Source organism: Melopsittacus undulatus, chromosome 4 (assembly GCF_012275295.1).
Source record: "Melopsittacus undulatus isolate bMelUnd1 chromosome 4, bMelUnd1.mat.Z, whole genome shotgun sequence".
Taxonomy (NCBI): domain Eukaryota; kingdom Metazoa; phylum Chordata; class Aves; order Psittaciformes; family Psittaculidae; genus Melopsittacus; species Melopsittacus undulatus.
Genome location: NC_047530.1, coordinates 56,630,516 through 56,653,274, shown reverse-complemented (window position 1 = coordinate 56,653,274; position 22,759 = coordinate 56,630,516). Strand labels below are relative to the sequence as shown.

Below are 22,759 nucleotides of genomic sequence, written 5' to 3'. Positions count from 1 at the left end.
TATACACTTGTGTTCCAAAGTGAGGCACTAAATAAGTTCAAATGCTTCTAGGAGTTATGATAGTGGGAGGTCAGTTATCGCCTGAGAATGTTGTGTTTGGCACTTTCTAATACTTCTTAGGTAAAGATAAATTAATATTCTTATAAAACAATAATTTGAAAGGTGATAGAGACCCTCATTTAAATTCTAAATAGAAGAACGGCTCTGCTAGTTCTTATTTCTAATTCCAAGAGCAATACGTAGTTACTAGTTGGGTTGGTTGGTTTTTTTAGGTGTCCTCTGCTGGTGCAGGTTTTCAACATGAAATACTTGTGTAAATCCTCTTTACTCTGAGAAGGACCCATTCTCAGCCTGTTGTAAGAAGTGAGACAAAACACAAGGATTAACAGATAAAGGTGGATAGGAGTAAAACAGTATGGAATGTATTCTTGGATGAATTGAGGTTTTATAGTCAGACATATCACAAATAGTAAGGAATAGTGCCTCAAAGGTAGGAAACAACCTGAAGCAGGATGAGGAGGTTAGATTTGATGCAATATAAACTGGGAAGATGGTAGGAAGCCTCACATAAGAAGGCTATAGGTTTATAAGAGGGATTCAGTAAGAATGTGTCTTAAATCCTCTCTGCAACTGTTTCAGCCACTAAAACACAGTGCTAAAATACCTGATCTCTTAGTGCTTTCTTTACAAACTGGCCTATTACTTTTAGAGCAAGATAGATCTCTTGGCAAATGTCTTAATGCTCAGTAGTGCTGTACTATTCCATTTACTGTTAGTGCTGTACTATTCCATTTACTATCCTCATTTAAATGAGAGTTTTGAAACTGATTTCCACAGAAGCAGAATTGGCAGCCCCAAATCCCATAGACACTCTGTGTTGAATTTAGTTTTACTTGGGAAAGGTAGCCCCATAGGACATCCCCACAGGGCTCTTTAGGGTGCCTCAGGGTAACTGGAACACCACAAATTCCTGGAAATTTGATCAAGTTCCTTACAGTTATTCATATTTGTAAGTTAGACTTACAATTACTAATGTCCCGGTTGGGGGACATTAGTAATGCTGCTGGTATTGCAGCAAGACACTCAGAAAGCATATCCATGTTTTTCTTGGCAGTTAGAGCACCTTCCAGCTGTTGCACCATGGCAGATACAGCAGCAATGAAGGAGTCGTGTAAATGAACATAACCCTAGAAGGTATTCCCTTAAGAATGTGGAATAGGAACTGGCTTGGGGTGTGGTGAATGGCATGGAGTATGTTTCCAAATCACCAGAGCTTACTGCAGGGATGGTTTATCTGTAACTGACAGTAGCATGAGCGCTTTTAAACAAGAAGTTCAGTAGAACTCTTAAGTTAAAATTGTATTCTACAAATGGCAGACCATCCTTCCTTGATGTGCCTGTGGATGTACATTGTAAATTACATATATGGAATTTGCACTGAAAAATGGAGCAACGGCAGTTTGGAGAAAACCATAGAATGGTTCAGGTTGGAAAGGACATTAAGATCATCCAGTTCCAACCCCCCTGCCATGGGCAGGGACACCTCACTCTAGACCATGTTACCCAAGGCTCTGTCCAACCTGGCCTTGAACAATGCTGGAGATGGAGCATTAACCACTTCTTTGGCCAACCTGTGCTGGTGCCTCACCACCCTCACAGTAAAGAACTTCTTTATATCTAACCTAAATCTCCCCTGTGCAAGTTTGAACCCATTACCTCAATATTTTAATATCTGTTCCTTCATACATCCCAGAGATCTGCAGGAGAAATTAAATGAATTTTCTCCTAGTCAGATTCATAGCAGTTTTGTAGGATAAACCAAAAAAGCATCATTCATAGCCACCTTCAATTGTGGGAAAACTTGCTCCTTTGAGCTCATCATGTGAATGCATGGTTACCACAGAGGGAAATTTCCTTCAGCAAACTTCATTTTGTGAAACTTTCCAAGTATCACTAAATCTAATAGGAAAGGAATTTCTGTTAGAATTAATAAAACCACTCTCTGGTTTTATATATATACTTGTTGCATTCTTTCTGAATGAATACGTAATACTATTATTGTATACTTTTGCAACTGTAGAGCTGATTATTTTTCTTTTTTTTTTCCCTACAGCATTGCTGTTCTACTGGACTTTAGCTTTCATAACTAAAACCATCAAATTTGTAAAGTTCTGTGATAATGGGGTTGGATTTTCTCAGCTTCGATTTTGCCTCACAGGACTCCTGGTTGTTTTATACGGAATGCTACTAGCTGTAGAAATCAATGTCATCAGGGTGAGGGTAAGTTAGTATCATAAAAGTCTCCATAAAGTCTTTGTATGTGTGTTTTGTTATTTTGTTTTAGCTGTATTCCCCTTGCTGGGTACTTTGTGTGAAATGCAGTTCTAAAGGAGAAAGAAAAATCCACTTAGAAATATATTTGAGAATCAAAGTTAACCCAATTTTATTAGGCCAGATGAATCTGTAATTTAAAAAAATGCCAGACTCCACTGTAGTTACATTAAGATGAATTTCATGTTTGTTTTTAAAATGTCTATTATGATTTGCAGTTTCAGTGATCAGAAACTAGTGTTTCTGATGGAAGGAAAGACTGGATGAAAGGGATTGTCTGCCCTATCAAAAAGTATCTTAGACACCCAAATAACATCTCTCATTTTCCAGGAGACAATCACAATCGACAATATCAATTTATAGGGGCAACTGGGGTTGCTATCTGGACAGAGTTCTTCCCTTCACCTATCTGTCCCTTAGCTGTATGCAGAAATTAAACTTACTCTCAGGAGGGAAAGAAACTTTTCTATGTAAATTTTCTTGATGGTTTCCTCAAATTAGTCTATGAACCCTTCTCAGTAATGCATTCAGCAATATGAATTGCATCTATTATGTCTTTGTTCGTGATTTTCTTGCGTGATTTTGTGTGTCTTTATATCTATTTGGTAACTTATGACGAGAATATGTCTTAAAGCAGCCTTTTCAGTAACATTTTTGAAAGAAAGAGGCACTAAAACCTCAATTCTGGGCATTCTATATTTATATCATAAATGAAAATCAGTGGACTAGTTTGTGGGAAAAGTGAAATTCAGTTATGACATTGGAGACTCACAAACCTCATAATAGAACTGCATAATTAAATGAAATTTGATCACTGTGGAATTACAGGTCAAAAAGAAGAGTGAAAAGTGGTCACTGCCTATTGTAATGTTTTTTATGTTGTATTTGCTTGATTTTAATTGTTAAAGGATGTCATTGATGTATACAATGAACTAGCCAACAGTATGGATTTTCTCACTGCCCACTGTTTCTATGGCACAAATCAGAGAGCAAGGCTTGTTGCTGCAGCTGCTGAAGAAACGACTGGGAGAGTTGACCAGTGCTGAGGAGTGGGAAGGGGAAGAGAGCAGAACCAGCAGACATTGGCCTCAGCTTTTTTCTCTTGCCTTCCCACATCTTCTTCCAGAAGACAAAAGATTGACTTGTTAGACTTTCAGTCCCAGCTGTACCTTCTCCCTTGTTCTGCTGTTCTCCTTATTCCTCTAGATGGACTTTCCCAACCCCATCACCATATTTTCTAGGATCTGTGACTTATTTTCTATCTATGGTTGGAGAAAATACAGCAGTGAAGCATATCCAGAAATCCTAGTTTTATCTTGACAACAGGAAATCATCAGCAATCTTCCCTTGCTCTTTTGGCATTTAAGCCAGTGAAAACATTTGTTTGTGCCATATGCACCTCCCTAGTTCAGTGGTTTGCCAGACCCATTCAGGACAGCACAGGTAGCTCCATGTTCTGAGCTAACAAATGTGACGCAGTATGGTATGGAAGATGAATCCCTGGGGTAGCCTCAGGGCTGTACCTAAGCTTATATACCTCATGTTGTGCTGCCTGGAACTCAGAGTGAGATGCTGGGGCTGTACTATTTGAAATGTAAGGTGAATACTTTTTTTTCTACAAGTATATCAATTTGTACCCCATAAACAAAATAGTAGTATTTAAGATGATTTATTTCTGGACTGGATGCTTCTGATTTTCCTGGTACCTGAGGAAACTGTATTGCTGTATTGATTGAATTTGAATGCCTAAGTTCCTGGAGTACTTTTGAGAAACCAAGACTGACTGACTGATTATCTGCAATGTCCTTTATCTCTTGTCTATTCTTTGTGAATTTTTGTTTTCTATGCATTCAGTGTGATTCTTTTGGTATTTTTCTGAATTTCAGCGGTATGTTTTCTTCAAAACTCCTAAAGAAGTTAAACCTCCTGAGGATCTCCAGGACCTTGGTGTTAGATTCTTACAGCCATTTGTGAATCTGTTATCCAAAGGAACATACTGGTGGATGAATACATTCATCAAGACCGCCCATAAAAAACCAATAGACTTGAAAACCATAGGCAAGCTTCCCATTGCTATGAGAGCTCTGACCAATTATATACGCCTTAATGAGGCCTTTGAAGCACAGAAGGTATGCAAAGCATGGAATTGTGTCCATCTTATTACTCAGTGCTTGCATCTTTCATGATTATTTATGCTGCAAGCATGGTATAAAATTATATTAGCAGATATGATGCAAATGAAGTATCTGTTAGCATAGCTCTCCATAGACAAAGAGGTCACCTACTCAGTTGTACCTTATACAAACAATGAAATTTCTCTACCTAAATGTGCATATCAAACACATTACTGGTTAAATGTGTGTAAGTCCATGTAGCCTCTATTTTTCTGTGGCAAGTAATTATAGACTGTATTTACTGAACACCATTATAGTTCTTCCGAGTAAGACCCTGGAATCATTCAATTACAGAGCCAATATTAATGAGGCCTCACAGAACCTTTTTTTTCCAATGTTATTTCAGTTGCAGTTTGTCTGTAGGAGAATTCAGGGCTGAAACTACCCCAGCTCAAATGCAGTGTAACTCCCTGTTGGGAGCTGAGTGTATTCAGGATTTTAAGAGGTTTTTGCATCCTGTCTGAAAAGAGTGTAGTTTTCCATTCTCTGTTCACAGGAAAACAAAACCTGACAGTTCTCTCTTTTTTACTCTCTCCCCCAGCAACCCACAAGCAACACACTTCCTTGATCCCTTTTAAGGGTAGGAAAGAAATCATAGCTCCCCTTGTGGAGCAGAATAATGCTTTGTTCTGCCTCTGTAAAAACAAATGAAACAATAGTTGTAGTTCTTGTGCTTTTCTAGCTCCAAGATTGCAAGTGGTTGTCAATGAATTAAAGCAGGGATAAAAATACCAGTAATTGTCAGACCTGAGGTTAATATAAGATAACCCTTATTACTGTCTCTTTTTTAAATTCTGAACAGAACAGAAGGACGTCATCTCCACAAGGATCTGGATCAATTTGGCGTGCTCTCTGCTGTGCTTTTGGAAGACCCTTACTTCTCAGTAGCACATTCCGTATCCTCGCTGACTTGCTTGGATTTGCTGGTCCACTCTGTATCTCTGGGATTGTTTACAATGTTGGAAAAGGAAATAACACCATCCGCCCACAGGTACTGTCAAAATGTCATAAAATAGAGTCAAAGAAGTAATATATGACAATTATTTAATCTCAGTAAAGAAAGTGACTCTACACTGTATTTGTGAATGCTAGAAATGATAGTATGTATGTACTGCCTGTTACAGCCTTTATGCCCTGATGGGGAGCAAATATGTTACCCCAGCATCTAGTCAGGCTTGCATTCTGGAAAATAACCTCATTCAAGATAATGGTGAAGCACATCCAGAATCACACTAGAATCATAAGGATTTTAGGTAGAGATTTGAGTAGCAATTGAATCAAGTATGTGACTAAATGCTTTTCAGAAAGGAAAAAGTATCTTTTTAATAGGCTTGGCCTTTCATTTCCAAAACCGAGTGTTCTCTAAGAGGATTAAAGCAGGCTTTTGTCATCACAATAAAATGCCAAGAAGTTCAACTGTGATGAAGAATTTCCACTAGTGCCTTTGGGGACATCGGTTTTGAAAGATCAACTGAAACATTTTTAAAGGATGCTACTTGAATTAATGTTTCCCAAGAAGAAACAGACATACTTCTTGATTAACTTGAGGGGGAAAAAAAAGACAACTCAAGAGGCACCTTTCCAGTATAATGTATATATAACTTGGGCTGGATTTCTGTGAGAAAGATAAATTTATTTCTGCAGCTCACTTACTGTTTGATATAGGACTTTATTTCCTAAGTCTGTTGACATTAATGGAAATATACCCATTCATTCATGTATGCTTTGGATTAGGTCCACTGTAAATATTGAAATACACCAGATGCATTGCAGAAAATTTGAGACAGGCCTCAGGCTAAAATTAATTGTTTATCCATTCTGCAATCCTTATCCTAATATTTGGAAACTTTAATATAGCAAGTAGATTCAATGGAAACCATTTAAAGCAGGAAATGAAAATATTAAGACTATAGGACTATGTTGCAGTGAAGTACTGTGGAAGCTTTTGAGCTCTGATTCTTGATAATTTGTTTGGAACACTGTTTCAGCTGAAATAAGACCAAATCACAATTTATGGATTATCCTGTTAAATTTTCCTGTTAAAGTGTTAGCTAGTGCTTCTGTGTGAAAAAAGCTCAGGTGTGGCCCAGATAGCCCCTGAACAAGAGCCTCATCCAGCCTTGACATGGTTTGTGTCTAGCTAAATGGTAGCGTCTTTGTTGCCATTTTCACTGTTTGGGGATCACCTAAAAGCAATATGATGGTGATAAACCATGAGTGATATTTAAGGGTGTGGTTTACCTTTAGCAAAAGGTCTCCAAGAGGCTTTTCCCTGTTTTCACCTGGTTTATATTCATTTTTGTTTTGTTTTTCTGTTAAGAGGCTAATTACATTTGAAAATCGCTTTTGCTGGATTAGATGAAGTATCTTTCTGAGATGTATGAAAACTTTCTATTTAAACCATCTGTAAACAGACTGGGGTGTTCAGGAAAACTCCCACGTGTATGCACAGACCTAGCCAACTGGGTCTGCTTCAGAAAAAAGCACATCAATTCTACTGCTAGGAATGTTATATCCTTGCTTGTAATAAGTCAAGAAAGGAGAAGCTTGCCTTATTCATTGTTTGCTCTTGAAAGCTACAGAAAGAATGTAGCACACCTCCTGGGAGATGTGAGAAACAAGCCTTCTAAAACAGCCTTAAAAAGGCAAAGATAAGTGTTTGTGTCTGATGTGCTGCTGAGTTTGAGGGCATCAGAAAGAATTGTCATACAATGAGACAGAGTCTGACGAACAAAGTAAGCTGTGAACACAGCAAAGAGTCTTTTACCCATCCCTTAATGTGACATTTTTTTGTTTTAAATAGTTTGGATTGAGGAGATGTTTTAATGAATCAATTGTATCTTTCAAACAGAAATTTGGTTTGTGAAACTGAAAGCAAAGAGTTAAATCCTAAAATATAATGTTTGTTCTGTTCTTTTAACTCTCTGTGAGAGATACAAACTACCGTGGAGCTGGAACTCTTGAGATTGTGTGGGTGTCATAGGCAGTATTAAGTACTTTAGTTAGTGCTGCTGTTAGAGCATGATGGTGTCTTAAATTTTGTCACACTCTTCATGCTTATTTATAACTCCAGTATCAATATTTATGGCCACCCAGAACGTTCTTATGACATGAACTTCTCTGAGTGTTAATCATTTCACACCAAAGAAGAGAGTGACAGAACGATAACCTTTATATTTTGCTGGTAGCATCTTCCACATTGTACAATGCTAGGATTAGTAGTTCCAGTATTAGAAATATCTGCTGACAGGAAACATACAAATGAGATACCAAACCTACAGACTCATTATTTAAAATGGTCATAGGTCCCAGTGTAGCAAAATGCCCAGTATTGATATTTAAGACTGTGTGAGCCTAGGGTCTTTGAAATATTTAAATAGTGGCCTTTTGATCAGCCTTTTAGTGCTCAGAACCTACTGTCACTTTTAAAAAGTAGTATTATCCTAAAGTCATCAGGAAAGTGAATGTCCCCAAAGCCATTTCTGAAACTAAAACATCTGATTAATTCCATCAGCTTCTCAAACAAAATTGTTTGCCTTGTATTTAAAAGGTCTGGTAGATGTTCAGTTATTTCCTTGTGTGTCCTGTGGGCTGACAAGTGTACTTAGATAGCTATTGTAATTTAAACACACTGATGCTCAGTGATACTGTAAACCATAATGGCCTGCTAATGCATCCAAGACTTGGCAAATATCTTGGTGCTTTCACCAGGCGTGTGTGCGTGATATTTATGTATGTATGTTTAAGTCCTCCTTTTCTCTTAAGTGAGTACTAGAAGAAATAATGCTTGATTATCTATAAGATAATGTTTTAATGTGAATGGACCAAAAATCTCATTGCTAGATAAGCATGAGTTGTCAAAATGTGATTTGGTGAAAAGTAGTATTCTTTTACATAGAGTAAAAAGTGTATTAGCTGCAGTAATTAGTACTAGCCAAACGTATGTGTAAGACAGCATTAAAATTATGCCACTGCTATTACTGTCTTTGATAGCACAATCTGTAGCAAAGTAACAAACTGTGGTTATCTCTGTTTATTAATTATGCAAAACTTGTAATTACATTACCATTCTACCTTATTTCTAACTTTCTTTTTTTTTATAGACTAAAATTCTTGGTGTTTTCTTTATTTCATCTCAAGAGTTCCTGTCCAATGCTTATGTGTTGGCTGTACTCTTATTTTTTGCTCTTCTACTACAAAGGACATTTCTCCAAGCATCATACTATGTTGCTATTGAAACAGGAATCAACTTGAGAGGTGCCATACAGGTAGCCAATACATTATTAATTAACTTTTTCATAAAAGCATATGTGTGTTTGTAAATACAAACTATCATTATAGGAGTTAAATTCTGAAACGCTTCTCTGCTGAACTGCATTGAATGTTAACGTAGACCTGCATTGTTTCTTTTGTGTCTTCTTTTATATAAACATTTATTTGTAGTCTAGCTTGTATTTCTTCTTTAAGCATAAATTTACTGACAGTAAAGCTGAATGTAACTTTTGAAAGAATTTAGGTTGTGAGCTACACCTCTTCAATCTCACAGGTGCACTTTTGCAACATCCCATGCAAATAATACAGCTTTAGAATGTACTTTAAATATACTCTGGACAAAAGGATAAGTGTATTCCCAGTGCATGTACTAGTATCTTATTCCATGGTCATGCCACAAAATCAACCAGACACTGCAGAGTCTGTAATTACTGAACCTTAAGTAAGACTGGGAAAATGGAGTTCATAATCATTGTATAACTGTGAACGGCAGATCAAAGTTTTATGTAGTATACCAAGATCTGTGACTGGAAATAAGAGAATTAGGGGTAAGATTACAGTTTGATATTGTGAAGTACACTAGCTGAAACCTACTCTCTGCCAGCTTGAAAGCAGGCCTTTTAAGTTAACACTATTTATCCACTGAACTACATAGAACCTGTGAGAGTCTCTGTGGTGAATGAATACTTTCAATAGCAGTATAATTGTTTCATTTTCTTTTGATCTTGCACTTGGAACACTTGTCAGACTTCTGGATTCTGGCCATTGGTTTTCCCTTATTAGAGTGGAGAATCTCTAACCAAATAAATTTGATCCAGGGTATATAGATGAAAAATGCATGTCTTTTATCAAGCAGAGGAGCTGCAACTAACTGAAAAATATGTGGACTACAGCAAGGGTCAAAGGGGAATTGCTGGAAAATAGTGCTACATGAATTCTGTTGAAGAAATCTTTGTGTTCTCTGCACTGGTAGTACAGAGAGGACTAGGTAACACCAGCAGTTGGAGTGTTCAAGTTATTCACATTGACATTTCTAGACATCACTCTAAGCTTTTTGCGGGTGAATAATTAACAGCATAGCTTACTTTTTTTTTGTCATAATATAAAAGGCCAAACTTGAAGCTCTTCATTCATGTTACTGGGAATGTTGGTTTCCCTCAGCATGCTGGACTACACCTTTGTTTTAGGTGGAGCTAAAAATGTCATTTTATTTCTATGTAACACCTATTGATCTCTCTTACAGACAAAAATATACAATAAAATTATGCAGCTTTCAACTTCCAACATGTCTATGGGGGAGATGACTGCAGGTCAGATCTGCAACCTTGTTGCCATAGACACAAATCAGCTGATGTGGTTCTTTTTCCTCTGCCCTAACCTTTGGGCTATGCCAGTACAGGTAAGGAGATGGAACATGCATTTGTTATTAATGTGTGTCAGTCTGTGGTGGTTGATTGCTCATTAAAGAAGATAAAAAATAAATAAGATTTCAAGCTATTGCAATCTAGAAACATCGTATGTGATATATTTCACATCTGTGACAGGATTGTAGGCATTTAGGATCGTATTAAGCTTTTGCTGCTGCCAAACATGCTTTGTGTTTGTAAGAAGAATTTATAGAGTGCAGCAGGTTGTGTAATTCCAGAGCATTCATTTATTACATCAGGGAGTTAATTGGAATATACTATAATCATTTGTTTCCTGAATCCCAGCAAAAGCAAGAGAAGTAGCCATTTATTCAAAAATATGATTGCTTATGGATGATCCTTTGGACATCCCTCTAAACTACTGCTGCATAATAGATGACAAATTCTAGCATATGAAATTCCATAGATTAATTTGTTATATGAAATAGTTTTGCTGGTTTGTTCTCTCTGGTGTTTTTGGTTTCCTGTCTCTAAATACTACTCTTACCCCTTCAGTCCCATGTGCATAACAGAGCAGATCTCTGTTCTGAATCACACTCAATTGCCTGATGGCTCCTGGTTCCATGTCCTGTAGCCTGGTGTAATGCCCAGTGAACTACAGCTGTGTCTTACAAAGTCTTTAAGAAGAGGAAAGCAGCCTCCTAGAGGGTACTTCACAATTGATTTAAGTTAATTTTAAACCTGTTCCCATACTGAAACTAGAGTTTGTATGCAATGTCTGACATGGAAATACCATGTTTTTACATCCTTTATTGTTCCAGCTCTATAGTCTGAGCACTGTGTCATGTGAGCTTGCAGAGCGACTGAAACACTCATGTGATTAAAAGTAGTCTTGTTTCAGTGAGGTCATATACCTCCGAGGCTGTGAAGTGGTTAATCTCATTGGCCATGTGATTGAGTTTATGCTAGTAAAAGGATAGAGCAGACACAGTAGTAGGAGGTCAGAGCAATCTCAGCACAACCTTGGATCATTTTTCAAAGTTCTTGCTTACTGAAATGGTGGAAAAGTGTAAATTACTTAGTTTGGAAGAGCCAGTACTTAAACAAAACTGTAGAAACCTTCTGCACTCCTGGGAAAGCTGTCAGTAAAACACATAGTTTCATCTGATATTAATACAGTACCCTGCAAGTCTTTCTGCTTTCTTCCAGCTACTTGGTATATTTTGTCAAGAGTGCTTCCATGCTAAAAGTGAACACAAACAGAAGAGTTTAAATTCTCTCTGTATTTTCTAAAAGTATCATTTAGCTTCAAAAACATGATGAAAACTCTATTGTGTTCATGTCACAAAGGTGGTCTGGTTCCAGCACTATGCAGAGGCTGATTTGGCTGGTGTGGAAGTAGGAAAGCTGCAAGTCATCTATCCAGCAGCTTTGCTTTTTGGGCTGCATGCTCTTGCCCAAAAATTAAATCATTTTCATGATACTGTATATGGACTGCAACTGGTAGATCATATTTCCAGTCAGTTTCTAACATGGCTTTAGGAGTTCCGGTGTCCATCAGCCTCCATACTACTGATTTTTTTCTGTAAGGTGTTGAGCATGTAAAAATATTATGTCGAAAAACTGGGGATGAGGAAGAAAAGGCAGCAGCCATTCAGGTGAATGTCCTTCAAGGAGTAAGCTGCCTGACTGCTGGCCAGTAGGAGATCTGAATTATTTTCTGACAATAAAGATACATATTAGAACTGAGTGGATTTTATAGTTGTTCTTGACAAAGGTTTTTGTCAAGCTGCTACAGATTAAATGAGCAAGTCCTCTTTTGTGATAGTCTTAATATCATCTGATTGCATGTTAAAGCACATTAATTTCCTAATCTGGAAAAAAAAAACCCTTAAGTGTTTTCCCTGGATTCGGTTTTTTCCTCACTGACAAAAATACTGGTCAGGGACAATGCAGGTCCTTCTCCATTGTCAGTGATAGTGAATTCTTGAATATGCTTTGCATAGAATCATAGAATAGTTAGGGTTGGAAAGGACCTTAAGATCATCCAGTTCCAACCCCCCTGCCATGGCCAGGGACACCTCACACTAAACCATATCACCCAAGGCTTCATCCAACCTGGCCTTGAACACCTCCAGGGATGGAGCATTCACAACCTCCCTGGGCAACCCATTCCAGTACCTTACCACCCTCACAGTAAAGAATTTCTTCCTTATATCCAATCTAAACCTCCCCTGTTTAAGTTTCAACCCGTTACCCCTTGTCCTGTCACTACAGTCCCTAATGAATAGTCCTTCCCCAGCATCCCTGTAGGCCCCCTTCAGATACAGGAAGGCTGCTCTGAGGTCTCCACGCAGCCTTCTCTTCTCCAGGCTGAAGATGCACTTGAATAGTCTCAATCTTGGGGAGTATTCTCTGGATTAAAAAAAAAAGTTAGTTTTCTCTTGAAATACTCTGGGAGTCTTCACTTTTTTGCTTAGTTTGAAATATGTTACCTTAAGTCTTATGGTATCTCAGTGGTAGTGAGGGGCAGATTGCTTCCAAGATTGCAGTAGGACACAGGAAAAAGAAATCTGTCTGAAGCTCTGATAAAACTCTAGCTAACCCCAATGAGAGTTGTGTAAAGTCTCAAATCAGGATAGTGAGCACTTTAAGAGGTAACAATCAGGTGGTTACTGATGATTTCTTTTAACTGTACTTCCATGCTTAGCATTTGCATTTGTTCTACATGTGTGAGCTCTATGTAACTATACCTGTTAAAATATAAGATTTCAAGTGATTGTAGTCATATTTATGCAGGTCATAGTGTGGGTGTATTGTACAGTATAAACGCATTTGTCTCTTTCTTGTGCAGGAGTAACTGCATTGGGGTACAGGCTAGTTTTCCTAATCTACTCTGGAGAGGTTTATATGCCAGTTAAAAACATTTTGCTTTTTACAATTGAAAAAGGGTGATGGGTATAGCAATTATCAGCAGGAATTTTTCAGAAGAAACTTGATGCAGCATCAAGATGGTTTCTCTGAATTTATGGGGGGGGGGGGGGGGAAATGGGAACAAGTTAATTTTAAAGTGTGGTGGTGGGGAAATCGTGATCAAGGAGTGTGTTATAATAGTGATTTCTCATTGCAAAAGAGAAGACAACTATAATGAAAAGAAACCAATATGAAATCTCATATGAAGCGTGGTTACAAGTTGGTAGTTTGTTAGTGATAATTTGGATATCAGGATACTATTTGTCCACTTACTAGAAGTACCCTGCAATAAGAAATCAGTGATTCTACACTGGTAAAATGATGTTGAAAGAGCAATGAGGCATTAAGAAGAGTCAGACCCTTTAAGAGAAATGCTTAGTATTCAGTTGTTCCTTAGGCTTAGTCTCCATTGTAAGTCTGTTAGTAAAACAGGCTATGGAAGAGGTGCCAATTTCATGTACTCTTTTTGTAAGACTACTCTGGCAGCTCAGTGTAGAGAGTGTTCTAGAGCAACTGAGATTTAAGCCAATTTTATGGCACAGTCTGTAACAGCATTTTGATCTAATGTGCCAGAAGTCACAGATTAATACAGATTTCCTAACAGTCTTTTTTAAAATATGATTATATTTGCATTAAAATTCATCCTGCAGTGTTTCTCAGCAGATGAGGACAGTTGGTGTCAAAACATGCTCCTGTTTTGTGGATGGCTCAGGCATTGCAAGGCACAAATCGATGGGTCATGTTGGTCACAAAGGTTTCTTCAAAACATAGAATCATAGAATAGTTAGGGTTGGAAAGGACGTGAAGATCATCTAGTTCCAACCCCCCTGCCATGGGCAGGGACACCTCACACTAAACCATATCACCCAAGGCTTCATCCAACCTGGCCTTGAACACTGCCAGGGATGGAGCATTCACAGCCTCCCTGGGCAACCCATTCCAGTGCCTCAGCACCCTAACAGTAAAGAATTTCTTCCTTATATCCAATATAAACTTCCCCTGTGTAAGTTTTAACCCATTACCCCTTGTCCTGTCACTATAGTCCCTAATGAATAGTCGATCACCAGCATCCCCATAGCTCCCCTTCAGATACTGGAAGGCTGCTATGAGGTCTCCACACAGCCTGAACAACCCCAACTTTCTCAGCCTGTCTTCATATGGGAGGTGCTCCAGTCCCCTGATCACCCTCGTGGCCTCCTCTGGACTTGTTCCAACAGTTCCATGTCCTTTTTATGTTGAGGACACCAGAACTGCACACAATACTCCAAGTGAGGTCTCACAAGAGCAGAGTAGAGGGGCAGGATCACCTCCTTTGACCTGCTGGTCACACTCCTTTTGATGCAGCCCAGGATACAGTTGCTTTCTGGGCTGTAAGCACACACTGAAGTCAGCTCATGTTCATTTTCTCATTGACCAACACCCCCAAGTCCTTCTCCTCAGGGCTGCTCTGAATCTCTTCTCTGCCCAACCTGCAGCTGTGCCTGGGATTGCTCTGACCCAGGTGTAGGACCTTGCACTTCGCATGGTTAAACTTCATGAGGTTGGCATCAGCCCACCTCTGAAGTGTGTCAAGGTCCCTCTGGATGGCATTCCTTCCCTCCAATATCAACCGAACCACACAGCTTGGTGTCATCAGCAAACTTGCTGAGGGCGCTCTCAATTGCACTGTCAAATGTGTTTCCACAACATTCATTCAATACCTTGTTTTATGAGGCAGCCAAAGCAATTACTGAATGTTCAAGAAATGCCTAATAAAAAGTTGCACAAGCTTCATTATTATTTACAACAATATTTAATTGTATAGCTCTTAACAGTCAGCATTTCAGTATCTGCTGTGGATTATTTACTAGCCATTCATAACAAGTTAGGTTTTCTATAGAGTCCAGATAATTTGAGCTCCATCTCTGCTCTAACTGTGGTCAATAGGAGCTTTATCATTGCCTTGAAGTTACTGTTTGGAGGACATTGAAATCCATTAAGAGAGGCCCGGGGATGCCCGTCAATTGAAAGATGCCTTCAGTAGGTTTGGTTCAAACTCTGGGAGAAAAATGAGGCCCTGAAAAGGCTCCCCCCCCCCCCATGCCCCACCCTCTATTTTATAAAGACCCTTGTTGGGTTTCATTGTGATTATTAAAAAATCCTGTATTCTCATATCTCTGGTTCATTGGCAGGGGTAGCTTACAGATGTAATGAAAGGACATTTGTCTCTTTCAAAGCTGGCCACAAAGCAGGTTCTGGCTGAAAGTATTTGCTGTCTTCAATAGTCAAGACAACATAACCAGAGCTATTGGTGAGCTTCTTGCTTGTGATATAGATCTCTGGCAGGTAAGAACTTTGGGATTTTGATGAAAGAGAAGGAAAGTGTTTCATTATACAGTATTTAAAAATGTTATCATTACCCTCTCAGAAATATTAATGAGAGCCTTTCCATCTGCCAGGTACTGTCCTCCTGCTGTTCAGATATCATCCACATACTGCTTATTCTGGTCTGCTTAGTGTGTAGTGTGATAAATATTGAATTACTTGCAGTAGTGCTTACAGATTGCAACAATTTTCAGATATGAGTATTCACACTTTTTTTTGGTCACATACATGAGGAATGTATTTTAAAAGTTTGCCCTTATTATTGCAATACAAAGAAGATGAAAATGGGATCATTTTTAATCTGTTTGAAACAACAGAATTTTTATTGCCATGATTAACCCTTACAATAGCTGGAGATGCAGCGGTGAGCTAGCAGGACCCAGTAGCTGGAATAGCTTTACCTTTGTCTATGTGAGAAGCTGTGACTCTTGTTTCTAGAACCAGCCAGTTCCATAAGGTACTTGGCAATCAACTGGTAGTGAGGGAAAGACATAGAAGTAGGGAGTCAGAGTTCCACACTGACTTCGTATTTTTGCACACCTCTTAACTGTGTACTGTTCAATGCTTTTCTGTATTTTGAGTACCTAGAAGAAGCAGTTGGGAATGAATAGCTTATTCTCTAAAGACCAAGACCATTTCATGTTCTGGATGGGAGCTCTGCCAGGGCTATCTGACAGAGGCCTTGCATGTTTTTTTTTGCTTCATACACTCATGAATTCCCTGACTTCATGTCAAAGCAGATTGCTCACTTACTTTTCACTAAAGATTTTTAATCTACAATTTAACCTTTGCTCGTACTAGATTTGTTTTGTATATATAACAGGACTTTACTTTCATGTTACCATGTTTTCTAAGTAAATACTGTGACTCAACATTAGTTGAGTTCATCTGCAGAGATGCATCAAAGGATTGTGAAGAAGAAAAATAGAAATCTTTTTCTATGTGCCTTAAATTCATGGAAGACTGGAAACTAAGGACTGGCTTTTTCTTCATGGAAATGCCCAATTCTCATAAATCTGTGTGGGAATGGATGGGTATGTGACTACTGAGCTGCAAAATCATGGAAGGATAGTGTTTCTGTGACGGTTATGAAAGCATGCAAATATAGAAGAGCAGTAGATAACACTTTAAGGAAATTTCACATTTTTAATTAGAGAAATTATGTATGAAATTAAATTTCTATCACCATATTTTCTGATTAATTTATCAGTTTATACTGAAAAATACATAGCATGTCTGTGCTCCAGATTGTTCAGGAGTCAGTCATTAGAATGCTGGTAATTAACATCGGTAGCTCATATATCTTGAATGGATTTATTGAGCTGCTTACAGTATCCCTTTCTATCTAGGCTCTGGCTTTGTCTCTAGGTTCTCATTTACCCAAAGACAAACTTTTGCCTTTTAAGCTGTTTCTCTCCAACAGGTTTTTTAATAGTTATTGCCAGTCTGGTACTGTGGATCCTTAAACCAGCTCCTTGCAAGTTTATGTTAGAGCTCATTTGAAGTTAAGGTTCTTAGTCATATGATTATGATGTTCCTTTTTTATTTGCTGTTCAGCAATAATATCAAATTAACACTTGCAAGATCAGTTGTTTTCAATAATATTCCATACTAATTTCTATGGTAAGCAAAAAAATATTCCGTCTTTATGGAAGTCCCAGTGTTGTAGTCTAGTGAGTTCTTGTTAAACTTGGAGGTGTCATTTCTTCCCTGGTGTAAAAATGCTTTTAAATGCCAAAGAAGAAGAAAATTAATTTATAAGTTAAAGAAAATGCATGCTATGACATCATTTAATAATGACTCTAAAGGGAATATCTCAAGGTGTACTTAAACAGGGGAGATTTAGTTTAGATATAAGGAAGAAATTCTTTACTGTGAAGGTGGTAAAGCACTGGAACAGGCTGTCAAGACAAGCAGTGGATGCTCCATCCCTGGCAGTTTTCAAGGCCAGGTTGAACAGGGCTTTGAGCAACCTGGTCTAGTGGAAGGTGTCCCTTCCCATTGCAGGGGGTTGGAACTAGACGATCCTTGCCAACCCAAACCATTCTATTGATTCTGTGAAAAGAAACTTTTATTTAAAGATTTAATTTTTTTTTAACAGATTTATTTTTAAAGTTGTTTTAAATAGCTGTGAGAATTACATTATAGAAGACACAAATCTATGCAATCTTCTTCTATTTGTAATGGGAAGTCCATGGAACAGAAATACACAGAATCCACAAGTTGGGGAGGAACATTAGGTGGGCTTATTTGGTCCTCTGACAGAGTATCCTGACTGATCACATCCCACTGTGCCAGTGATGCAGAACATACGATGTTTGTGTGTAGGATTAACTGCATTGGCTGTTGGGTTTGAACCTGCTGTCCAGTTACCCTGTAATCGGTCTTTATGATGCAAACCCAAAGTGAAGGCATCTCAAGCCTACCCTTCACTTTCTTTTCTTCCAACAGATAATTGTAGGAATTCTTCTGCTGTACTACCTTCTTGGAATCAGTGCCTTAATTGGAGCAGCAGTAATCATAGTCCTTGCACCTGTTCAGTACTTTGTAGCAACAAAACTCTCACAGGCCCAGAGAAGCACATTGGTAAGTGTCTTCAAACTCATACATGATATAAATATCACTTCTGGTAGTTTTATGTTGGTCTGTGTTTGGAATTACAATCCAATTACAGATACTTGAGCTAGCCTGAAAAGTGAAAGCAGAGTAACTTCCAATTATGCTTTAGTGGAAGTGTAAGTTTACCATTGTATTACTGTGCCTGAGCCAGCTGGCCCTGCTCAGAGTCAAGGTTCCCTACTACAGGATCACAGCTTCTTGCTAATGTGGTCTTGCTACTCTGAAGCCTGGCATCATTTCCATACCATGTTCATTGGGCAGAGCAACATGCCCAGTCATAGCTTGTCTGCATGTTCTGTTCTCCTCCGTATGTTGTCAGTGTGCCCAGTGTGCTGGGCAGTAGAAGTTCTGAGAGGCTGCCTTGCAAGTGATCGGAAAGCTGCCAGAGGAGTAAAGGTTTCAGTACAAGCTATACAATTTAGGTGTGCAAACAAATGGCCTTTTCACTTGAGTCCTAGGGCAGCTTACCTTTGAAAACAGCAAAACATCTGAATGGACAGAACTAGTAAAGTATACCTGACTGTTTACAAGGGGCTGCATACAATTTTTGTGTGTTGCTTATGTTTAGGGGACAGATGCCTTAATTATAGTCTCTAAGTAAATCTGTATGGAAATGTTGCAGGAGTACTCCAATGAGAGACTGAAGAAGACAAATGAGATGCTTCGAGGCATTAAACTCCTTAAACTCTATGCTTGGGAACATATCTTTCACAGCAGTGTAGAGGAAACCAGACAAAAAGAAATGACTAGCCTCAAGTCTTTTGCCCTTTATACCTCCATATCCAGTAAGTCTCTTCCTTTATTCTAATCCACTCTTCAGCTACTGCATTATTAGCTACTAACGAGTTTACCATTTCTCTGTTGAGGTTGTTTCAGTTGCTTTAGGCTCTGATCTGTACTCCTCACTTTCCAGTTAGTCAAACTTTCTATTTCAGTAGATTTTTGCCTGTATGGGAAATATGCCTGAAAGAGAAATCCAAGATTAATGCTTGATAGCATTAAGTTTTCTGGACAAAAGCTTTTAAGGGAAAAGTGTTTCACAGGCTGCCTTCAGCCAGCAATATTCTTCTCTGTAACACAGCATTCAGGAGGAAGCATTTGTTGAGGGTTTGGGTTTGGGTTTTTCCTCCCTTTTTCCCCTTCCTGCATTTTGCACAATGCAGTATATAGTAATATATGAGAGGCATTGTCTTTGCATTGAAACTTCAACAGATGGTACTTACACTTCCTTACTCAAATTCTGGATTTCTTATAAAACATAAGTGATACTTAAGACCATTTCTATATCCTGGAAAGGAAAAATATGAGAATCCTGGCAATTTCATCATATCATATCCAGATTCTTTTGTCACATATTCTCTTTCAGGCTGCTTAAAGGCATTTATTATACTTTATAAAAAGACCTAGGGCCAATTGAACTCTGTATTTGAGATCACACGCAACACCTATATAATTGCTACTGTGATACTTTAGAGAGAATTAGTAAAGTTATACTGAAGAGCACTGTTCATATAAACAGTAAGATATTAATGAAGTGGAAACTTTTAGCGAGAAGCATTCAAATGCCACAAGGTTCCTATACAAATTCCTTCTAGGCTAATAAGGAAGACTACTCTTTAGGAAAATAACTTGCAATGTGGTTAGTGTTACTTGATTTCATTTGTCCAAGAGATGTGACCAGAAACTTCACCCTATACCCAGGTCAGCACAGATGTGCTCCCTTTGTCTGCAGTGCTTCATGTGGCATTAGAATCTATTTATAGTCAGGGCCACAGGTTCAGCTGTAGGACTAAGGAGCTGTGGAGGCTTATTTGATTTTAAATCCCTACGGTATCATTTATGACATCCAGGAAAAGGTGCATTCATCCCAAAAGTACTGACTGTTCTGTAAAGCAATAGTAATGTGAGAACACATATTTACTGATGCTTTGTGAAACATTCGCTGTTTATATTTGCATTCTTGTTTTGTACTACATGTGATATTTATGGTTATATAAGACACAGCAGATTATTTCTCAGCTGGAGTAAACCAGTGCAGCTTTTTTATGCTGTTGATGCATATAATTTTGGTTTATAAAGGGTTCCTATAGTTTCAGCCTAGAATTTCCTTACACCTTATGTCTTTAGACGAAATTACACTGATCTTTACAAACTTGCACTTCAGCAGACTAAAAAGGGAATAGGAAAACTTAACTTTTTTCTTACCGTAAGTGTAATTGGGATGACAGGGATGAGCAGCACAAAACATATTTGCTAATATTGTAGCAAATGTATGATTTAATTTTTTTCTAAAAAACACAAAAAAGAATGAAAAGGGCAGGAGTTGATCAAGATTTTAGGTACTATTGATCAGAAGGAAGGCAGACACTTCCTAGAATAATAAGAAAGCAGAAATGAGATTTTTATGTATACATATTTTAATGTATAATTTGGAATAAACTGGAATTCTTTTCTAAATGCACTTAGCTACTAACATGAATGAAAAAACATGCTTGGAGTTACTTCTATTCAGGAGGAATAGATTTGCATTGGGTTACAGAAACTATGCCTACAAGTTTCAGGACAGTGTTGGCTAGACCACAAAAAAATTCCACTTCAAGAATGCATGGAAATTGCATCTCATTTGCCTCCCCTCTGTGCCTGTATCCAGTTTCTATGTATATGGAATTGTTCATGTGTACTATAAAAGCTATTATAGAAATCAGCATTTTCTATCATTTTAGTGAAATGTGTCCACCAGAATCAAAGCTGGGTTGCAAAGTTGGTAGCGACAACTTTTGAGTTTCAGCAGCGAATTCTGTAACAAAGAAGATTCCTATGTATTTTTTTATACCAATTAATAAAATTGTCCTTTGTTCAGTTTGGTATGATTTAGTATACACTATATATTCAGGAAAGACAAAGAAAGGAGGCGTTTTCCTATTTCTTGGAATTTTTGCCTAATCTGTCAGAAGGCAAATAACTCCAGGCTTTCTCACAGGAAAATAACAATAGTTACTATCCTAAAATATTCAGAAACAGCTGAAAACATTTTTCTCAGTTTTAAGTCTGTCTTTTTCCAGTAATAAAGTGCTTTTGACTGCATCTAATTAAATCAGAAAACTTTGGTTGGTTTACTTTAAAAAACATTCTATTATTCTGGACACTTGTATCACTGAAAAAACTAAAAATTAAAAGGAACCATCCCCAAATTCCAGTGGCTTAAAAAGTCCTTATTCATTTGCTTGGAAGTCAGATGGTGACACTTCACTGCAGATGAAGTAACTGGGGAACACTTTGACTGTCTGAACATCACCTATACCTGGGAGGAAAAGAAGGCAGGCATAGTTTAAACAGAAAGGTAGCTAGCCTCTTTTCTGTTACATGTGTACTGATCTTTTAATTCTATTTTAGCTATAGAGTCTATATTCTTTTCTGTAGTGTTTACTTCATGAAACAAAGTTGAGCAAAGGTCAAAATGAAAAGATGATGCTTAAATATGTTCAGGTTGTGGGAGAGGGGACAGACACAGGGTAAGATGGTAGCTCTGGTTCTGCCTCAAGCTCCCAGACAGATAAGTTGTTATTATTGCATTCTTAACCCACATTCCTCCCTGATCTAAAAGAGATCCCTGTACAGAAATGGTATTTGCTTGCTTCTCACCCTCCATCTGTTTAATAGCCTCTGAGTGCTATAGTTTATGAGTTGTTACAGTGAGGGAATCCAGGGCACCAAGACAGACACTGTTCAAGGACAGGGAGGAAACTGGTTCATTGTTTGCATATTAATAACTTGAGGCCCAGCTGAAATCAAAGCTTGACCTTATGTAGGTAATGTTAGAACCTCTATTGAGTTCCGAGGACATTCACAAAGTAGCCAAGCCTGACAAAGCAGGAGTAATTATGGGTAAATCCTTCATAATAATAAACTAAGTGAACAATATAGTGCAGGGCTGCAAATCCTTACTTACCCTTTGAACTGCATCCTGAAGCCCTGCACCTCAGAAGTGGTGGCCCAGAAGTAGATCACAGGTTGATGCAGGTGCTCTCCCAGGAGGTCTGTTGGTTGGGGCAGAGCTAGGTCTGCAGCCAGCCTGTGGGGCTGTCCCAGAGTGATGACCTGTGCAGCTGCTGCTGGATCTCCTTTCTTCCCACTGTCAGATATTCCAGTTGCCCATCAGACGTTGTACTAGCTCAACCTTTCTGCGTGTCATCAGTCAGAGACCTGTAGCACCTCTAGCCCGAGCTGCATGTCAGCTATCACAGCAGTAGATGAGCCATCTTTTTCTAGGGGCAACTGCTGGGTTCTGTTTCTTCTGCAAAGCTGTGTGGTGTGGTTTACACCCTGGAGGGAAGGGATGCCATCCAGAGGGACCTGGACAGGCTTCAGAGGTAGGCCCATGCAAACCTCATGAAATTCAACAAGGCCATGTGCAACATCTTGCACCTGGGTCAGGGCAATCCCAAGCACAAGGACAGGTGGGCAGAAAGTGGAGTGAGAGCAGTCCTGAGGAGAAGGACTTGGGGGTGTTGGTCAATGAGAAAATGAACATGAGCTGACTTCAGTGTGCGCTTACAGCCCAGAAAGCAACCGTATCCTGGGCTGCATCAAAAGGAGCATGACCATCAGGTCAAAGGAGGTGATCCTGCCCCTCTGCTCTTGTGAGACCTCACTTGGAGT

The 22,759-nt window shown here is 38.6% G+C and overlaps 1 protein-coding gene across 1 annotated transcript in view; it reads left to right on the top strand.

The window, feature by feature from the left end:
* The window catches only part of ABCC8 (ATP binding cassette subfamily C member 8), a 74,800-nt gene that overhangs the window by 8,204 nt on the left and 43,837 nt on the right, over nt 1-22,759 (top strand). Inside the window, exons 4-10 of the mRNA XM_031052735.2 lie at nt 2,114-2,280; nt 4,218-4,460; nt 5,308-5,496; nt 8,609-8,773; nt 10,021-10,176; nt 17,933-18,067; nt 18,723-18,885. Coding sequence (XP_030908595.2) covers nt 2,114-2,280; nt 4,218-4,460; nt 5,308-5,496; nt 8,609-8,773; nt 10,021-10,176; nt 17,933-18,067; nt 18,723-18,885 — 1,218 coding nt within the window. The remainder of the gene's footprint in view (nt 1-2,113; nt 2,281-4,217; nt 4,461-5,307; nt 5,497-8,608; nt 8,774-10,020; nt 10,177-17,932; nt 18,068-18,722; nt 18,886-22,759) is intronic.